This window comes from Miniopterus natalensis, chromosome 6 (assembly GCF_054644295.1).
Source record: "Miniopterus natalensis isolate mMinNat1 chromosome 6, mMinNat1.hap1, whole genome shotgun sequence".
Classification (NCBI taxonomy): domain Eukaryota; kingdom Metazoa; phylum Chordata; class Mammalia; order Chiroptera; family Miniopteridae; genus Miniopterus; species Miniopterus natalensis.
In genome coordinates this window covers 54,723,613-54,739,357 of record NC_142086.1, presented here as the reverse complement: position 1 = coordinate 54,739,357, position 15,745 = coordinate 54,723,613, and the positions used below count along the sequence as shown (strand labels likewise).

The window sequence follows — 15,745 nt, the reverse complement described above, 5'->3', positions numbered from 1 at the left end:
TATCTCAGGGGCTTGTTAAAAACACAGATTCCCAGACCTCGCCCAGACCAACTGAATCAGAATAGGAATCAGGCTCTCTCAGGGGTGGAATTTGCATTTTTGACAAGGGGCATGGGTGAGCCATCACACACTAAATTTTGAGTCACCCCCACCCAAATGCTGCTGGTTTGGTGGCATGAAGATGGAGGGGTTTGGGCAGAGGCTGCAGGACTCATGGTCTGCAGCTTAGTGGGCTTTGGATCCTGATGGTAGTCTCTCCTGGCCCCACCATTCTGTTTCTTTCTAAGCTGTAGCTCCTTCTTACACAATGCAAAAGGTTAATGAAATACCCACCAACAGGAAAATTATGCCTGGTGTGCAGTAGGTACCCAATAAATGTTAGCAAGTTATATTCTAGTTATGGGCAAAAGACTCACATTTTTGTGAAAATGTAATGATGGGAAGCCCATGCTCCAGAAGCCCCCTCACCAGATATGCCAGTCATGTCTGATTTGTAGGAGGTGAAGATTGCCTGTTCCCACTGGGGGAAGTAGAGCCTAAGCAAGTGATCCAAAAAGGAGAGGGGCCTTTGAGCCAAGAATAGGAGGGTAGAGTCTTCTTTGGTCACTGGAGAGGGGAGCTGGGAGAGGCCTAGGGAAAGGTGTGTTCCCCAATTGAGACCAAGGGACCTAGGGAGATAAATAAGAGACTCCTGAGCTTACTCCCAGCCTAACACCTGCGTCTTCTCAGAACCTGGTTGTGGGTCCAGCAATGACACTCTCTGTCTTAGTAATAGGAAAAGAGTGCTGGATTAGGAGTCAAAAGATGAAGGCAAATCCCTCAATTTGTTTCTTCACCTGTGAAGTGGAGAGAACACTGTTCTTCAGTGTAGTCACAAGAATCAAGAACATATCTGCAAATATGGCAAATTTTAAATCCTATAAATATAAGGTGTTATTGTTATTAATCTTTTCCTCTTCCATGGTTCTCCTAATCTTATTAAAAAACAAAGCCCTTTTCAAAACCTGCTCTTGCCTCAATATATCTATCATTTCCTCCTCCTCCTCTCTCTCTCTTATAACCACTAATATTGTCAAAAGAGGCACAGGTGAGGATGGTTGGGGAGTGCAGGTATCACACAGTCGGGGTCTGGAGGGACTCAAATGCATATGAAACTGGGCAGCACAATTCTTAAGATAGGGGTACAGAGGAAAGAGCCTGGCTTCAGAATGAGGCCCAGCATGCGTGTGTTAGCTCTGCCCCTTACTCATCCAGTGCTCTGAGTGAGGCCTCACTTGTAAAATGGGGACAGTGGGGACAAGATACCTGCTGAATTGCTCTGAGGTCTAGAGTACATAAAGTCCGGCACAGTGGAGAGCACACAGTAGGAGCTCAGTAAATGCTGCTGTCTTTGTTGCACCTCCCTCCCAAACCCCAGCTCTATTTATGGCAGTGATGGATCCCTTTTCTCTCACATCCTGCCCCCAGCAGCTTGGGAAGCAGTGTCCAGCCCATCCTCTTTGGAACAGAAGCTGACTTCATCGAAACAGCATAAATGACCTGCATTAAATGTGCTGGGGGCTGGAGGAGGAAAGAGAAACATGGCACTGTGTGTGTGTGTGTGTGTGTGTGTGTGTGTGTGTGTGTGTTGGCAGAGGGGGGAAGAAACAAGCACACTAAACCACGCCCTTCAATCTAATGCAGAGAGTGCACTGATGGGGTCAGTACAGAGGGCTGTGGGAACACTAAGGAGGAGCACGGAGCTCAGCCAGAGGGACCGGCCAGGGAAAATGCCCCCAGAGGTTTATGAGCACTTGGAGTGTGGGGAATGGGGCTGAGATGAGGGGAGAAAACAGGAGAGAAGGAATTCTGAGAGCTAAGCCAGCCACACCAGCTTGGGACCATGCAGTCCTCTCTAGAGGACGGAGTGCCAACTTCGGAAGCTCACGTGAGAGTCTCCTCCTGACCTCACCCCTTGGTTATTTCTCGGTGTTGCTTTTCTTTAACTGCTTCAAATTATCCAAAGAGTAAATGTGTTTTTTGAAAATGTCCTGTCTTTTTTTGTGTTAGTTAAAAGTATAAGGGAAGGAGTTTCCTCTATAGTCAAAGGTGGGGGCTTAGTGCAGTCAAGGTTTCTAGATGGAAGGATGCCTGGACACAAAGTCAAAGCTAGGGGCAGCCAGGAGAGGTAAAGCATCGGGACCCAGATGGGGACAGTGGTGGGCTAGGACCTTCTTTCCCAGCCAGGACTTTCTCTTCCATGCTGAAAGGCAAACCCTGGCCAACTCACCACGCCAATGGAGAAGTAGTTGTTCATGATGTCATATGGGACCTGGTCCCCATTCTCCACCTCTTCTCTGGGGATGACTTCCAGGTGCCAGCGGTCCAGCATCACCAAGGGGCTCTGCTCGATTTCCTTCAGGATTTTTGTCAGGCTTCCGCCTTCGTAACCTGTGGAGTGTAACGTTGCGTTTGTTCCAAAGCAGGAAGCTACGCTGTTGCCAATGTGCAGGCAGCTGCCAGAGCGGGGAATCCTGTGGGCACCTGTGACTTGGAGTCCACCCAGTGTGTTTGTGGGCCAGAGACACTCAAATTCCCTGAGCCACAGAGAAGGAGAGGACAATAGGGAGTAATTAGGAAGAGGCTGGGGAGATTTGAAAGCCCGAACAGCAGGGGTGGGGTGCATGCTGGCCAAAGGTGCTCCAGCTGTGTAGCCAAAGCAAGCCCTAGAGAACTGGTGGACTGGGTGGTAGGGAAGCTGCACATAAGGGAATGAAGGGTCCATTTCCAGACCATGTCATGTCAGAGAGGGACAGTGTGGTGGACAGAATTTTAAGATGCCCCCCATAATTCCTGCCCACCCAGATGTATACACCATTCAAAACCCGTGGGACCTGTGAAAAGAATACAATTAGGGATATTCTATGAAACAGTTGACTTTAAAAAAAAGAGGATTATCTTGTGTGGCGCTGACCTAATCAGGGGAGTCCTCAGAAAAGACTGGACTTTTCTTTAAGAAATATATTTAAAGCTTGAGAGGCATTCAACATGAGGAAGATTCTCTGTTGCCAGCTTTGAAGATGAAGGGACCCATCTGAGGGAGGCTTCTCTCATCTGACAGTGGTTGCAGCAGACAACCAGCAAGGAAACAGACCTACAACCAAATAACTGAATTCGGCTAACAACCTGAGTGACCTTAGAAGCAAACTCTTCCCCCAGAGCCTTCAGTAAGGAACACAGCCTGTCTAAGGCCCTGATTTCAGCCTGTGAGCAGAGAACCCAGTCACCGTGTGCCAGAACTTCTGACCTATAGGACTGTGAGCTAAAGATGGATGTTCCTATTGTTATACAGCAATAAGAAACTAACATAAAATGTGAATCGTAAGTGATGAGAGCTTAGTGAGAGAGACAGTCTTTTCTTTCAAATAGCACTTCTATGTTCCTGCTTACTTTTGGGGCAAGCTTGAGGAGTATTTTCAAGTTGTCAGGGCTTTTATCAACTTCTTAGGGGATGCCCCACAAGAGAACAATGGTAGCAACTATGTAGAGGAGGGCCTTGGAACTATCTGGGAGCACAGGCTGGGTTTCCTGCATGAAATTGGTGCCTGGCTATGCTGCCTAGATGCCCAGAGCATGGGACCACACTCTTGCTGTCCCTCTGAATGGAGGACTCTTTTCTAGTCTCAGTGTGTGGCTAAGTACTCTGGTAGCTCTTCCAGTGCCTGCCAACTTCCTTCTATGGCTGGCTCTCACTCTGCCTCAAGCTTGCACTAGTCTCTGAACACTGACCGCGGCTTGGCTTGGTCTTGAATTGCTCTCTGAATTGATTAGCCATCTTCAGTCCCACTCTCATTCTGCCTGCCAGACGGATCTGTGGGTTTCTTGTGGTTACCTGAACTTCTCTCTCTGGAGCATGCCCAGCTCCATGGGAGCTGTTGCAGTTTGCAAAGTTCTCAACTCCCGCCCATTGCCCTGTAAGCTAGTTACCACTCTGAGTTCCCCCTTCTGGAATTTTTTAAATGAGGGCCCATGGCTATGGGGGTGCTAAGATGATCTGGATGCCCTAATAGTGGCTTTTCAGTCTGCATTCTGAGTCCTAATTCAGAAGATCAGTAATTTGGGAAGGGGGAATTTTGATCAGAGATAAAGGGGACTTGCTTCACTGGGAAAGGCAGGCAGTAAGCAGATAGTTTTTGGGTGACAGGAAATATAGTGAGGGGTAAGCATAGGCCTCGGTGTGGGATGGAGGGCGGGAAACTGTCATGAAGTTGATCTGACCCCAGGGTTGAGTATTATTCTGTAAAACGTGATTCTCTTTAGAGATTCTCTAGAGGAGCTCAGCCTAGTTCCGTGGAGCATCCCTGTTGATTGGAAACTTGTCCCCAGGGGAGTGCCACTCACAGGCAGACTCACCTCCTCCCCAGCGGAGACATCGGGCCAGGTCATTTCCTGTTCCAAGAGGCAAGACGGCCACTGGTGGATGCTTAGCGAAGCTGGCCTTATCTGCAACCCATGCAGAGGAAGAGAGAACCATATTGCCATGGGGTTACAGAATGTTCGAGTTATCTAATTACCTGATGCTTGAACCCCTCCATTAGCATTCTTTGTTTGAATACCTCCCATGATGGGGAGCATACCACTTCCTGAAGTCATCTCTTCCTTCTGTAGTGTGTTGACCACTAAAAGGTTTTTTTCATATTGAGTTAAATCCATCTCCTTGTAACTAGCACCTCTTCATCCTAATTCTTTCCTTCGGGGTGACAGCACACCTCAAAATCATTACTGTAGTTTGTGCAGCTTTAATCCTTAATGATAACTAGCACTTGTTACATTTATCCCTTAGACCAACCCTGCAGGGTATTATCATTTTCCTCATAAATGAAGAAACTGAGGAATCGAGAGGGAAAATAATTCCAGAGCCAAGATCCAAACCCAGAGTTCTACAACTCCAAGTCCATGCTCCTTTCTTCAAGGGCTAGGCAGGCACATAGACAGTAAGACAGGTGGGGTTTGAGACATCGGGGAATGGTGAGGCATTTGGAAAAGGGAAGAGCTCACACCTAAAGTTGTTCATTCATGTTCAAAAGTTTAAACATAACATTGTGCCTAACAGAAAACCTCCAGGTGTCATTTGGCACCAGGGTAGCAGTTTGCCTCTTCCACCTCCTCCCAGACTTACAAATGCACAGATTCTTAAACTTATTTCCTGTGCTGGTGTGAAGCAGCATCAGACTGAACCATTAGAGAAAGCACAGCAGACCACGCATGTTTCAATCTGGTTGAAGATCTACAGAAGTCATGCTAGCTGACTGGGAAAGCTGAAAGCGGCACAGGCATTCATTGGGCTCCAGGGGGCGCTATTTACCTAAACCTCAGTTCACCTAGTACACGTACCTGAGAGATGCTGTTGAGGAGCACTGGGGGAGGGGCTGGGGTGATGCAGGAATCAGCATCCTACATGAGGCTCATACTGGGGTTGCCCCAGAAAAACGAGAGTTCATAGGTTCCCTAGTTTGTCTGATTTGTGGTAGAAGTGGCTGAGCTCAGGCAAGATCTAGGCCTGAGATTACTACTGGGAGGGTCGAGATGGAGGGTGGAGCAAAACAATGGACTCTCTCTCTCATTGTTCCCAGAACAATGAATGAATGAACACTGTGCAGTTACCCCTTTTACCACTGTTTTTTCTGTTTGAGCCACTAACCTGTGAAAGCAGGTCATCTCGCATGACCTTCTTTCTATTTTGAGCAGCTTCTATCACCTGTGTCCTTTGCAGATTAATTTTACAAAACTTTTCACCAAAGCCTACTTTCTCCCTCATGATGAAGAGGAAACTATGTAAGCAGCTCTCAGTACTGCAGCATCCATCCTCTGCTGATCAGCTTTTCTTTCCTGCCTCCCAGGGGACGCCTCCCTCCTCCCACAAACAACTCAAGTTAGAGGTAAGAGGAGAGTGTGGGTGGCTGCTTGGCAGGGCTGTGTCCATGGAAACCAAAGTGCCTGTGGGGGAGCTGAAGGGAGGTGTGCCTGTGTTGGTTCCACCCTCCAGGTGGTCTGCTTATGACTCCTGGAGGTCCAGACTTCCCTGCCCTGTTCAGGGTCTATCATGGCCCATCCTTGACTCTGCTCTTGTCCTCATTTCCCACATCCAGTCTGTCAGCAAATCCTGTTGGCTCTACCTTCAAAAGATACCCAAAATCTGACTTCACACCACCTCCTCTGTTTTTGCTGTAGTTCCAACCACGGTCACCTCTCCCTTGGATGAGTGCAGGAGACTCCAAACTGCTCTTCCTTGGGGTATCCACATGGCTCACCCCTCTCCAGGTCCCCAAGCAAACATTGTCTGTTTTGAAAGGTCTTCCCCGACCGCTAAGATTTCAGTTGCATCCCTCACCCTTTGCCCCTTCCTTGCTATATTTTTATCACCTTCTGACACTATATGTTTCACTTATTTCTTTGTTTATTGCCTGTTTCTTTCCTCTAGAAGGAAAGCTCCACAAGGGTGGGATTTTTGTCCATTTGTTCATTGCTGCATCTCCATTGCCTCCAGGAGGGCTTGGCACAGGCAATATTTGTGGAATGAATGACAGGAAGGTGGAACAGCTCAGGGTTTGTCGCTCTGGGCCCAGTCTCAGACTTAGATGATGGCTCTCCCCAGCTCTTCCCTGTTCTGTACTTAGGTTCCATGTTCCAGTGTTTATCTGGGGCTCTCCAGGGTTAAATCTTGAATATACTCTTGTCCCAGGATTTCAGAATCAGTCTTCATTGTTTCCTGGGGGTCATGTGTCCAACGACTCATAAATCTAGGCAGAGCTAGACTAGAACCCACGCTCCTGATTCCCAGCCTGGGTTCTTCCCACAGTCCCTCTGATCTAGGTGCATTGGACACAGCCCAATGTGGCCTTTCTTTGCTTGCACTGATCTGTACTTTCTGGATGTGCTTTCTGGGCATGGGCTCCTGGTGCTCATCTCAAGGTGATTTGCCCTGGGATATGCATCTGTGCTTAGTTCTCTGGCCTTTATCCATCACCTTGGCTCTGCCTGGAGTCTCAATCCTGCTCGTCCCCCTGACCATCCAATCTGGCCTGTCCTCCCATTGACCAAACCCCAGCCACTACAGATGTTTTTGAGGCGAGGCCTGAAACAAACTGGTACAGTTGTACCTGTGGAAATCCTTCTATTATCTTGTTTTTCCACCCAAAGTAGAAATTTAGTCAAGCATTTGTCCAAGAGTGGAAACAAGGATGAACAAGACATGGCTACATTTCTCTGTCTTTTTTATTGTCTCCCTTGGACTGTAAATGTGCTTACTATAAGTAAACTGCAGAGGCCCTCCCAGCCCATTCTTACCAATGCAATCCAAGATCCAGCCAACTGTCCCATCTCCTCCGCAGGCCAGGACACGGAAGTCTGGAGTATCACGGAAAAAATTCAGTCTGGGAAGAAGAAAGGCCCACATGGTCTTGCTTATTAGGTTGTGGCTGACCTTTGACACAGCTGGAGTCAGAGTACTCCTGTCCCCTTCCCCAGAGAATGTTATGACCTTGATTCCTTTTGGGGTTGAAAGGGTCACTTCATGTTCTGAAACCAGAAATTACTAAGCAGTGCCATTGAGTATGAATCTCATCCTTCTCTAAGGAGAATCTGACTCAGTGTTCACACAGAGCATGCATCTTTTTCTTTTCTTTTTTTTCTAAAAATTCTCTATTATTTATGCAGAGGAATCCATATTTTGCTTATTTTGGCAACAATACAAGTGACTACCAACATTTGACTCCCCTCAGGTTCTCCTGCCTGCTCTGTCCCTTCGACCTCCTCTTTAAATCAGATGCACTCAACTAGCTACATCTTTACCCTGCTCTCCTGCGGGTCCAGACCTAAGTGGAGTGAGCACCATCTCCAGTTGGGGGCTTTAACCCTTCAGAGCAGGGCTGTTAACCTGAGGTCCATGAACCTCCAAGGGGTCTGTGGCTAGAATCCAGAGGACTATGAACTTGGGGGAGGAAATGTTACATTTTTACCTTCCTTGAGCTCTGAAATTTAGCATTTTCTTCTATTGTGAATGTAGGCAACAAATCACAGAAGTATTAACAATACCTGTGACTTTGTAAAGAGTTGCAATCACAGGTATTTTAATGCTTTACTTCAGTTATGGCAGATATCTGATACTGCCATTTATGTGCATCACTGCTTTTAATTTACTATAATTATTAGACCTGCCTCTAGAATTTGAAACACAATGTGTAAGCAAATCACATATATTCCCATATGGCAAATTTGTTTTCTTAACATTTTGATAACTGTTTTCAACATAATTAGTTTCCCTGATTATATATTTCATTTTATGTGTTAAAAAACATGAGTCTGAGAAGGGTCTATAGGCTTTGTCAGACTGCACAGAAAGGTTAAGAACCTCTGTTTCAGAGCAACGTGACCTGTGGACACCTTAGGGTGGGACTTGGGAAGCTGAAGCTCAGTGTTTCCTCTTTGCCAACCCTGGTGGTCTGAGAAGACCCCTGGGGCTTTCTGAGTCACTGATGCAAGCGTGGGCAAATTCACATTTTCTCTCTTCCCCTTTGCTCCCCGATCTCCTGTGGGAAGTCAATTCTGAATGGAGTCTCCTGTCACCTAGACAGCCTGTCTGATTACAGACTGACACCTCAGAGACACTCAGCACAGCAGCCTTAGAAGTTGTCACCAGGCTTGTCATCTAGGGCAAAAACAATTTAGGGCAGCTGAGGTTAAGCTCGAGCACTGCATTCAAGTATTAAAATGCCCCCAAAGAGAACTGGCTGGTAAAGGCGTCTGCGGGCTGCTGCTCAGTCACAAGTCATAACAGAGCAGTGACTGGCAGTCATGGTGACTGGGATGGCACCCACAGCAATATAGGTGGGCTCTGTTTTGAAATTAGTTTTAAATCATGGCCAAGGTGTTGAATCTTCACTCAGGTTTCTTTCTCCCTTTAACTAGGTCTTGCCATAAACAATAGCTTTGTGTCAAAAAATGAAGGCAGGGACAGATTCTAGTTTTAGAGCCTTTACTCCAGCCCTTCTGGGGGTCTTGCTGGACCCAGGGTAGAAAAGCAGGTTAGGAGCTTGGGCAAAGTATGCTGAAAAGCCCAGCCCAGTGTGCACAGATCTGAGGACCTGGCACCTAGAAAGCCTCTGGCCGGCACATGTTTCTAGTGCACTGTCTCTGTCTGGTAAGAACAGTTTTTGGGTATCTTCCATGCTCGATGCTGGAGGGGTCTCTGATTACAGGGCCCCAGAGCTCACCAAATTAGTGCTAACACAAGGCCCAGCTCCTCCCGCCAGACCTTCTGTCAAGGTGCAAAGGGGCTGCCTCTTCTTGGTCCCTCTCCCTCACTAATGAGCAGTGAAAGAGCCAATAGACAAATAACAGAAGGGTCATAGGGAGCTTAACAGCCTCTAAAATGGATAATCCAGAAAAACATGGTTTCACTGAATAACCAAATGTTTTCATCCTAAAATGACCCACAACAAAAGATGCAGTAGAACTATAACTGACAGTGAAAAGGAAACTCTTTCCTCCTCTCTGATGATTCAGTATGAAGATACCAGCTCACACAGCCTTGCAAATTAGTTAAAATAATTTACCAGCCCGCCCTTCCTGTCAATCAAATGGCATATACAGAAGGCTACTTCCCAGAGTTAAACATAACGAGGGTTCCTGAGTATCTCCAGGAGGAAGTAAGAGTAGACGTAAGGAAAAGAAGAGAGAGTGAGTAAAATAGCAGGAAGGGCAAGTCCACTAATGAAAAAGACAAAAAAGGTGACAAAAAAGGTATACTCTTCAGAGACTAAAGGGGGAGAAGAAGAAATAAGGAGTAAGGATTGTGTTTCCATACCCTGGAGTAGGCCCCCCATTGTCCAGGTTGAAAACTTGTTTGGGGTTGAGCAGATAGTGGAATTTCCGAAGGATTCTATGGAAAAAAAGAGAGAGGCAGAGAAGGAGAATGTCATTATGAGAAGTCACAGTAGGGCAAACACCTCTGAGTCCATTGATGGTGGGAATGCGGGTCAGTTTAAACCCCATTGGGGAGAAGACCAAATACAGGTCTTGCAGACCATGAAGTCCCGGCTTCAGCTGGCATCACTCATGCCCTAATCTCCTGGTTCAAGATCTCCCCACTTTCCAAGGCTTTAGCCCCCAATCCCAGAAGTATCACCCCTTGCAGAAAAGACTGGGCAGAGAAGCCCAGAGAACAGAACTTCTATTCTCCTAAAGCTTTTTTCTTCATGGAAACCTTTTCCCAGATGTTCTGTATGTTCTAGGTCGTACGGTTCTGCTCTTTGTGGACTATACAGAGGCATCAGGGAACCCTCAATGGAAAGGCCACCCAAATCCTGGAATCAGGAGGAAACACAGGAGGCGAGGCTGGGGCAGAGGAGGGCTGGGGACAATTACCCCATCTAGGCTTGGTTTCTAGGCTCCTGCTTGAGGCTAATCAGGTCAGTTCAGAAGGGGTGCCCTGCCCCTTGGGTTGGGGTATGGGTTCTCATAGTTGTTGCTTCAACCCTACTTATTATTTTTTAACCTGGATTCCAGATCACCATGCCACCTGCACATTACCCCAGAGCTCACAGGCCTGGGAGACAGAGCTACTTTTGCCCTTTCTCCCTCTCTCCTCCCACTCTCTTGGTGTTTCCAGCAGACTGGACATTTCCTTCACTGATGGGCTGAGTGCCTGCTTTCTCAGGGGCTCCATAGGCAGGAAGTCCCAGTAAGTGAGTCCCACCACATCTCTTAATCAAGAAAAGAGAGACTAAGAAGGAAACAGGGATCTCAGAACTTGATCTGACTCTGGGATCCATAATAATAGCTCATGTGACAGGCCCCAGGCTAAGGACTGTGTCTATTTTAATCCTCACAACAATCCTATGAGAGGAGAAATTCTTATTTATCTACAGAGGGGGAAACCAAGGCACAGGGATGCTAAGTCACTTGAACCAAGTCATCAAGTGGTAAGTGGCAGGGCTGGGATTTGAACCCAAGTCTGCCTGTCTCTGTTAAGTCCACTCTGTTATGGCTGAGGGGAAGAAAGGACCCAAGTGAGGCTGTTGGAGCCTCTCCATTTTGAAAAAGAAGAGAACATACCTTTCTCCTTGTCTCCCTCCACTTTTGGGGTTCACCAAGACCAATAGGGGATGGGTACCCGGAGTGGGGATGATCTTATACTTTAAAAGCAAAAGAAAAAGAGATTAGCTCTGTTTCAGCCAACAAGGGGAACAAGATGAGAGTGTATACTAAAACAGCATTTGGGAGAGGTGGACAGGGAGCAGTTACAGGCAGCGAAGAGAGGAGAGCAGGAGGTAGGTCCTTTGTTCACTGGCTGAGTTTTTGAGGGGTTAAGCAGCTAAGTGTCTTCATCTTGAGTGGCCTTTGAGTGGTTTGAATGGTAAGAGGGTTTGAAGTCTAAATTAGAGGTGGGATAATGGCATCATAGCTTCAAATCATTCAACAATGGTGAGGCTTTGTGCCCACAGCACGAGGTTAGATTTTGTATGGGATACAACTGAATATAAACTTCAAGGGTATGGCCATCTGGTCAAACATCTAAATAAAATAACACTCATGAAGTTAACCATGACTTTCCCCAGCACTGATTTTCCTCTTGAGCCTTGGTTCCACATTTCTCACTGTCCAGTGGGTACTTTCAACCTTCAACCAGATGTCTCACTATCAGGTTGCTCCAAACCTCAACATGTCTACATAAAACTGGTCATCTCTCTTGGCTCGCTTTTTCAGTTTAAATGTACTATTATTACTCATCCAGTTATCCAGGGAAACCCTATTTTGCCAAATTCTTTCCCTGGAATATCCCTTTCTCTCTGGCAGCTGCCACAGTAACCATACTGCTTGAGCATTTCCCAGCTCAGGCAAGTCCTCTAGGCAGCTCCCATGTCGCTCCTCCCCAGGACATCACATTAGTCATGTCACTCTTGCTCAAAAACCTTTAATAACACCCCATCGCCCAGATGATAAAATCCAAACCTCCTAATCTGGCATCCAAGGCATTTCATTGTAGCCCCATTCAACTGTTATCTGTTAATTACTCTAACCCTCAGTGCAGTTCCAGCCAAGCCCAGCTCTTACCCTCTAGTGAGCATGTCTCCTGCATTCCCACCCTGTGGGCCTGCTCACACTGGTTTCTTCTGCTCAGTGTCCTGAAATGCCCCTTTTCTTCTTTGCAACCTCTGAAAAAACTCAGTCTCAGGGCCCAGTTCAAAAGCTAATTCCTCTAGGAAGTTTTCCTCAATTACTGCAACTAAAACTATTGCACTTGAAACATATAATACCTTCTGGGTTTCTTTTGTTGATGTTGACTTGTTTTTTGTTTTCTTAGGTAAATGTCTCAAAACATCAACTGGATCTTAAGTGCCTCAAAAGCAGGGTGAGTGTGTATGTGAATAACTCTTGTACCAAGGACCCTATAACACCAGATACAGGGGTGGGTAGTCAATAAACACTTGTGGATTTAGCTGAAGAACACACTGACACAGAGATACAGCTCCACTCCATATTCAAGATCTAACGCTCACGTTTCCAGATCCCAGGTGAAAACACAGCAAACCCAGAGCAATGCTGCTTGCAATGCACAGCATCATACTTTACAGTATTTAGGAATGTTCTCATCTGCCCTTAGGTGACTGTATGTATGTCACCCAGAAGCATCTTGGAGCCTGAAGAGTAATTTTTACTTCCGGAAGTGGCATTCAAAATATTAAACAAGCTGTACAGCATGGGCACTGCCTGGTCAGTACAGATGCAGGCTAACCAAATAAATGCCAGCTGTAAACAACTTGTGTGTCTGCATTGTGTGATTGTGTGGTGTGTCTGCTCCAATTGACTTCCAGGTATCCAGAGCTTCCTCACATTATTAAGGTTCCCCATCATTATTGCTTATGTTTTAATTTTCAAAACACACTAATCTTCATGCTGTCATTGAATCTCAGAGCATCTCTGAGAGGTGGGCAGTGCAGGGTTTCTGGTGCCCCTTTTCAAAGAAGGAAACTTGAGGCTCAGAGGCAGAGGAGGAGGCCCTCATTTCTATTTTATTTTCTAGTACTCTCTGTACCTCACCAGGCTGTCTCTCCTGTAATCCCTGGGACTTTGTGGAAGACACAAAGAGAAGATATTTATTGGTGAACCCAAGTGAAAAATGAGTTCTTACATATACATTTAAGGATAAAGAAGAATTTTTGGATGTTAACTTGGTTTTGGCTGATTGCGTTCTGGAGATAGTGTGGCAGCCTTGGAAAATCTATTGTGTATATTTAGGCCTCACTCTTATTATTGCTTAGGGGGTGTGCATATTGAAGTTTTAAAAACAAATTTTTCCTAAAAAGCGATAACGCAAATTTGGCCAGCCGTGGGATCAACCAACCTCTCTTTCCACCACTTGCCTACAGTGTGGTGGTCAAAGGTAATTCCAGAGGCTGGGAATAAAGTGTCTTGTGTGATACAATTGATCAGATGAGAAAGCAAATTTTGAGATATATTTCTCTAGCACACAAACCCTGTCTTCCTCTCCACAGCCTTGGACCAACTTAGAATGAATGATCAGACACGGGCTTGCTGAGGTACCTGCGTTACAAGTTCACCCTTGGCTGATGCGTTGCCATCAGACTTCCCACCTTGCCTTTCCTGTGAGAAGAGAGGAAAGATAAGCATCTTTTGAAAAAAAAAAAAAGCCTAATATAAAGAAAAAAGATCAGAAGAATAACAAATGGTTAATAAAGAGAATTAGAAAACCAGTACAGAATGGGGAGGAATTTTTCAAAGTGGGGCTTTGGAACTAGAAAAAGAAATACTCCCCTACGGATTTCTCTAGGACTCTCCAGGACTTTGTCATTGTTTGCTCTGACATTAACTTTGAGACACTGGACTGGACACAGGGAGAGGAAACACTAAACTTGGTAGAAATCTACTTTGTTGATATACAAGCTTGAATTCTGAGAAGCAAGGTCTTAGATCTGGCTTCTCTGCTCAGCACTATCTAAATGATGTCACGTTGAGGACATTATTTTTCTTAGTTTTATTTGTCTTCTTTGCTTTGCTTTTAAATATGCTTATTATTTTATGGAAGTTTATTTCTCATATAGTAAAATTCTCAAATCTAAATCTCCAGTCAGCTTCTTTTTTTCAGCATTATATCTTTGTGACTATCCCATTTTTGCATTTAAGCATAGTTTTTCCCCATGTAGTATTTTATGATACGAATATGCCTCGATTTACTTATCTGATCTCTTGCCAATGGTCATTAAGTGTATTTCCAGCTTTTCAATGTTATACATAAAGTTGCTACGAACATTCTTATACATCTATTTTGGTGGAATAAATGCTCATGTTTCTTTGGTAGATACATAGGAAGGGACGTGTTGGGTCATAGAGTTTTGTATTTCCAACTTGGTAGATGCAGCCAAATGGTTTTTCTTCAGTTGTCAAAGAGAAAGGAGTAGCTGGTCAAGTCAAGGATGAGACGTGGAGAATCAGTGGTACTTGGCAACATCTTTTAGAGGGAAGGAAACAGTTAAGGTGTTTGGTGTTTGGTTTGTTTTTGTCTTCAACACAGAAGACAGGGACAATTTCAGGTGGAAGTAGAAGGAGTTTAATTTTGTTGCGTTCATTTCCAAATAGGGCTGAGACAGCCAAGTGGAAATCGTCAAGGTGATGTTGGGACATAGAAGAGAGGTTGACAGGGACAAGGGAGGGGAGGCCTAGCCTGTGCAAGTAGTGACTGTGGTTCCTTGAGCTGTGCTCTGCCTGCAAGGTGCTTAGAACGAATGTGCTTTCCTTGATGGGCCATTTCAGAGCATCCTGGGAAGGGACCAGCAATGGGAACCACTTTAGTCAGGGGAGTTTCTTCTCCCAATTTGGTGGGTGCAGCACTGACCTCATTTAAACTTGTGCTGAAAACAGCAAACCCTAAGAGTTGTTGAGGAAGCCCTCTGAGGGGGGTGAATGTCTGAAGGCTGCCAATGTCTGGGGTGTGCAGGGCGGTGGTGGGGACCAGAGCCCAGGCGGGGCAGCAACACTTACCCGGGTGATGGGGCATATCGAGGTGGGCAGCAGGATGTGGTCTTTGAGTTCCCCACCATCACACAACGTGGATAATTCACATTTGCGGTGAAACTGGAGGAAACAATGAAGATGGGAGTGAGTGAAACTGACCAAGGAAATTTCAGATATGAGGGTTTAGAGGTTTACTGGGGAGGCAAGCTGTCTAGTGCTCCCCAAATCCTGATGTACTGCTGGCTTTCACAGTATAACGGAGTGTGCATGTGTATGCGGTGTGCATGTGTGGTGTGCATATGTGGCATGTGTGTCTGTAGTATGTGGTTAAGGCTGCCAAGTCTGCTGTGGGCAGATAAAGGAGACCAACTGCTACCCATAGCTGCTGGAGCAGAACGGTCATGAGCAGGCCTATCAGTGTGGCACCCCATGTGGATTCTAGGGTTCCCTTTGGATTTTTGCTCCCTAGGCTCTGAGACACTGGAAGGAAGGCGATCTTGTTGAACAAACTCATAAGAGGCTGGAAATAAACTCTTTGACTCAACTTCTGCATCTTAAGAGTTCTGCAATTTGATTTGAGACGTATCCTTTTTGCAGCTGATCAAGGGCCTTGGTCAAGGGGACAAGACATGGCATTGAGTTTGTTGTGGTAGGGAAGTTGGGCAGGTTCCAGGTGTCTGGAAAGGAAGTGGACATTTGCTGTGACTAATGGCAGCAGGCACAGGCCTCTGGG

At 46.1% G+C, this 15,745-nt stretch overlaps 1 protein-coding gene across 3 annotated transcripts in view; it reads right to left on the bottom strand.

Moving 5' to 3' along the window:
* Nucleotides 1-15,745, bottom strand: part of DGKG (diacylglycerol kinase gamma) — a 136,268-nt gene that overhangs the window by 83,656 nt on the left and 36,867 nt on the right. For 2 of the 3 annotated variants that reach the window (XM_016200189.2, XM_016200191.2), the window contains 7 exons: nucleotides 15,040-15,132; nucleotides 13,585-13,644; nucleotides 11,095-11,174; nucleotides 9,845-9,919; nucleotides 7,327-7,412; nucleotides 4,393-4,482; nucleotides 2,270-2,430 (listed from right to left, as the gene is read on the bottom strand). In XM_016200189.2, the coding sequence (XP_016055675.1) occupies nucleotides 2,270-2,430; nucleotides 4,393-4,482; nucleotides 7,327-7,412; nucleotides 9,845-9,919; nucleotides 11,095-11,174; nucleotides 13,585-13,644; nucleotides 15,040-15,132 (645 nt within the window). The remainder of the gene's footprint in view (nucleotides 1-2,269; nucleotides 2,431-4,392; nucleotides 4,483-7,326; nucleotides 7,413-9,844; nucleotides 9,920-11,094; nucleotides 11,175-13,584; nucleotides 13,645-15,039; nucleotides 15,133-15,745) is intronic. The other variant, XM_016200190.2, reaches the window with a different exon arrangement.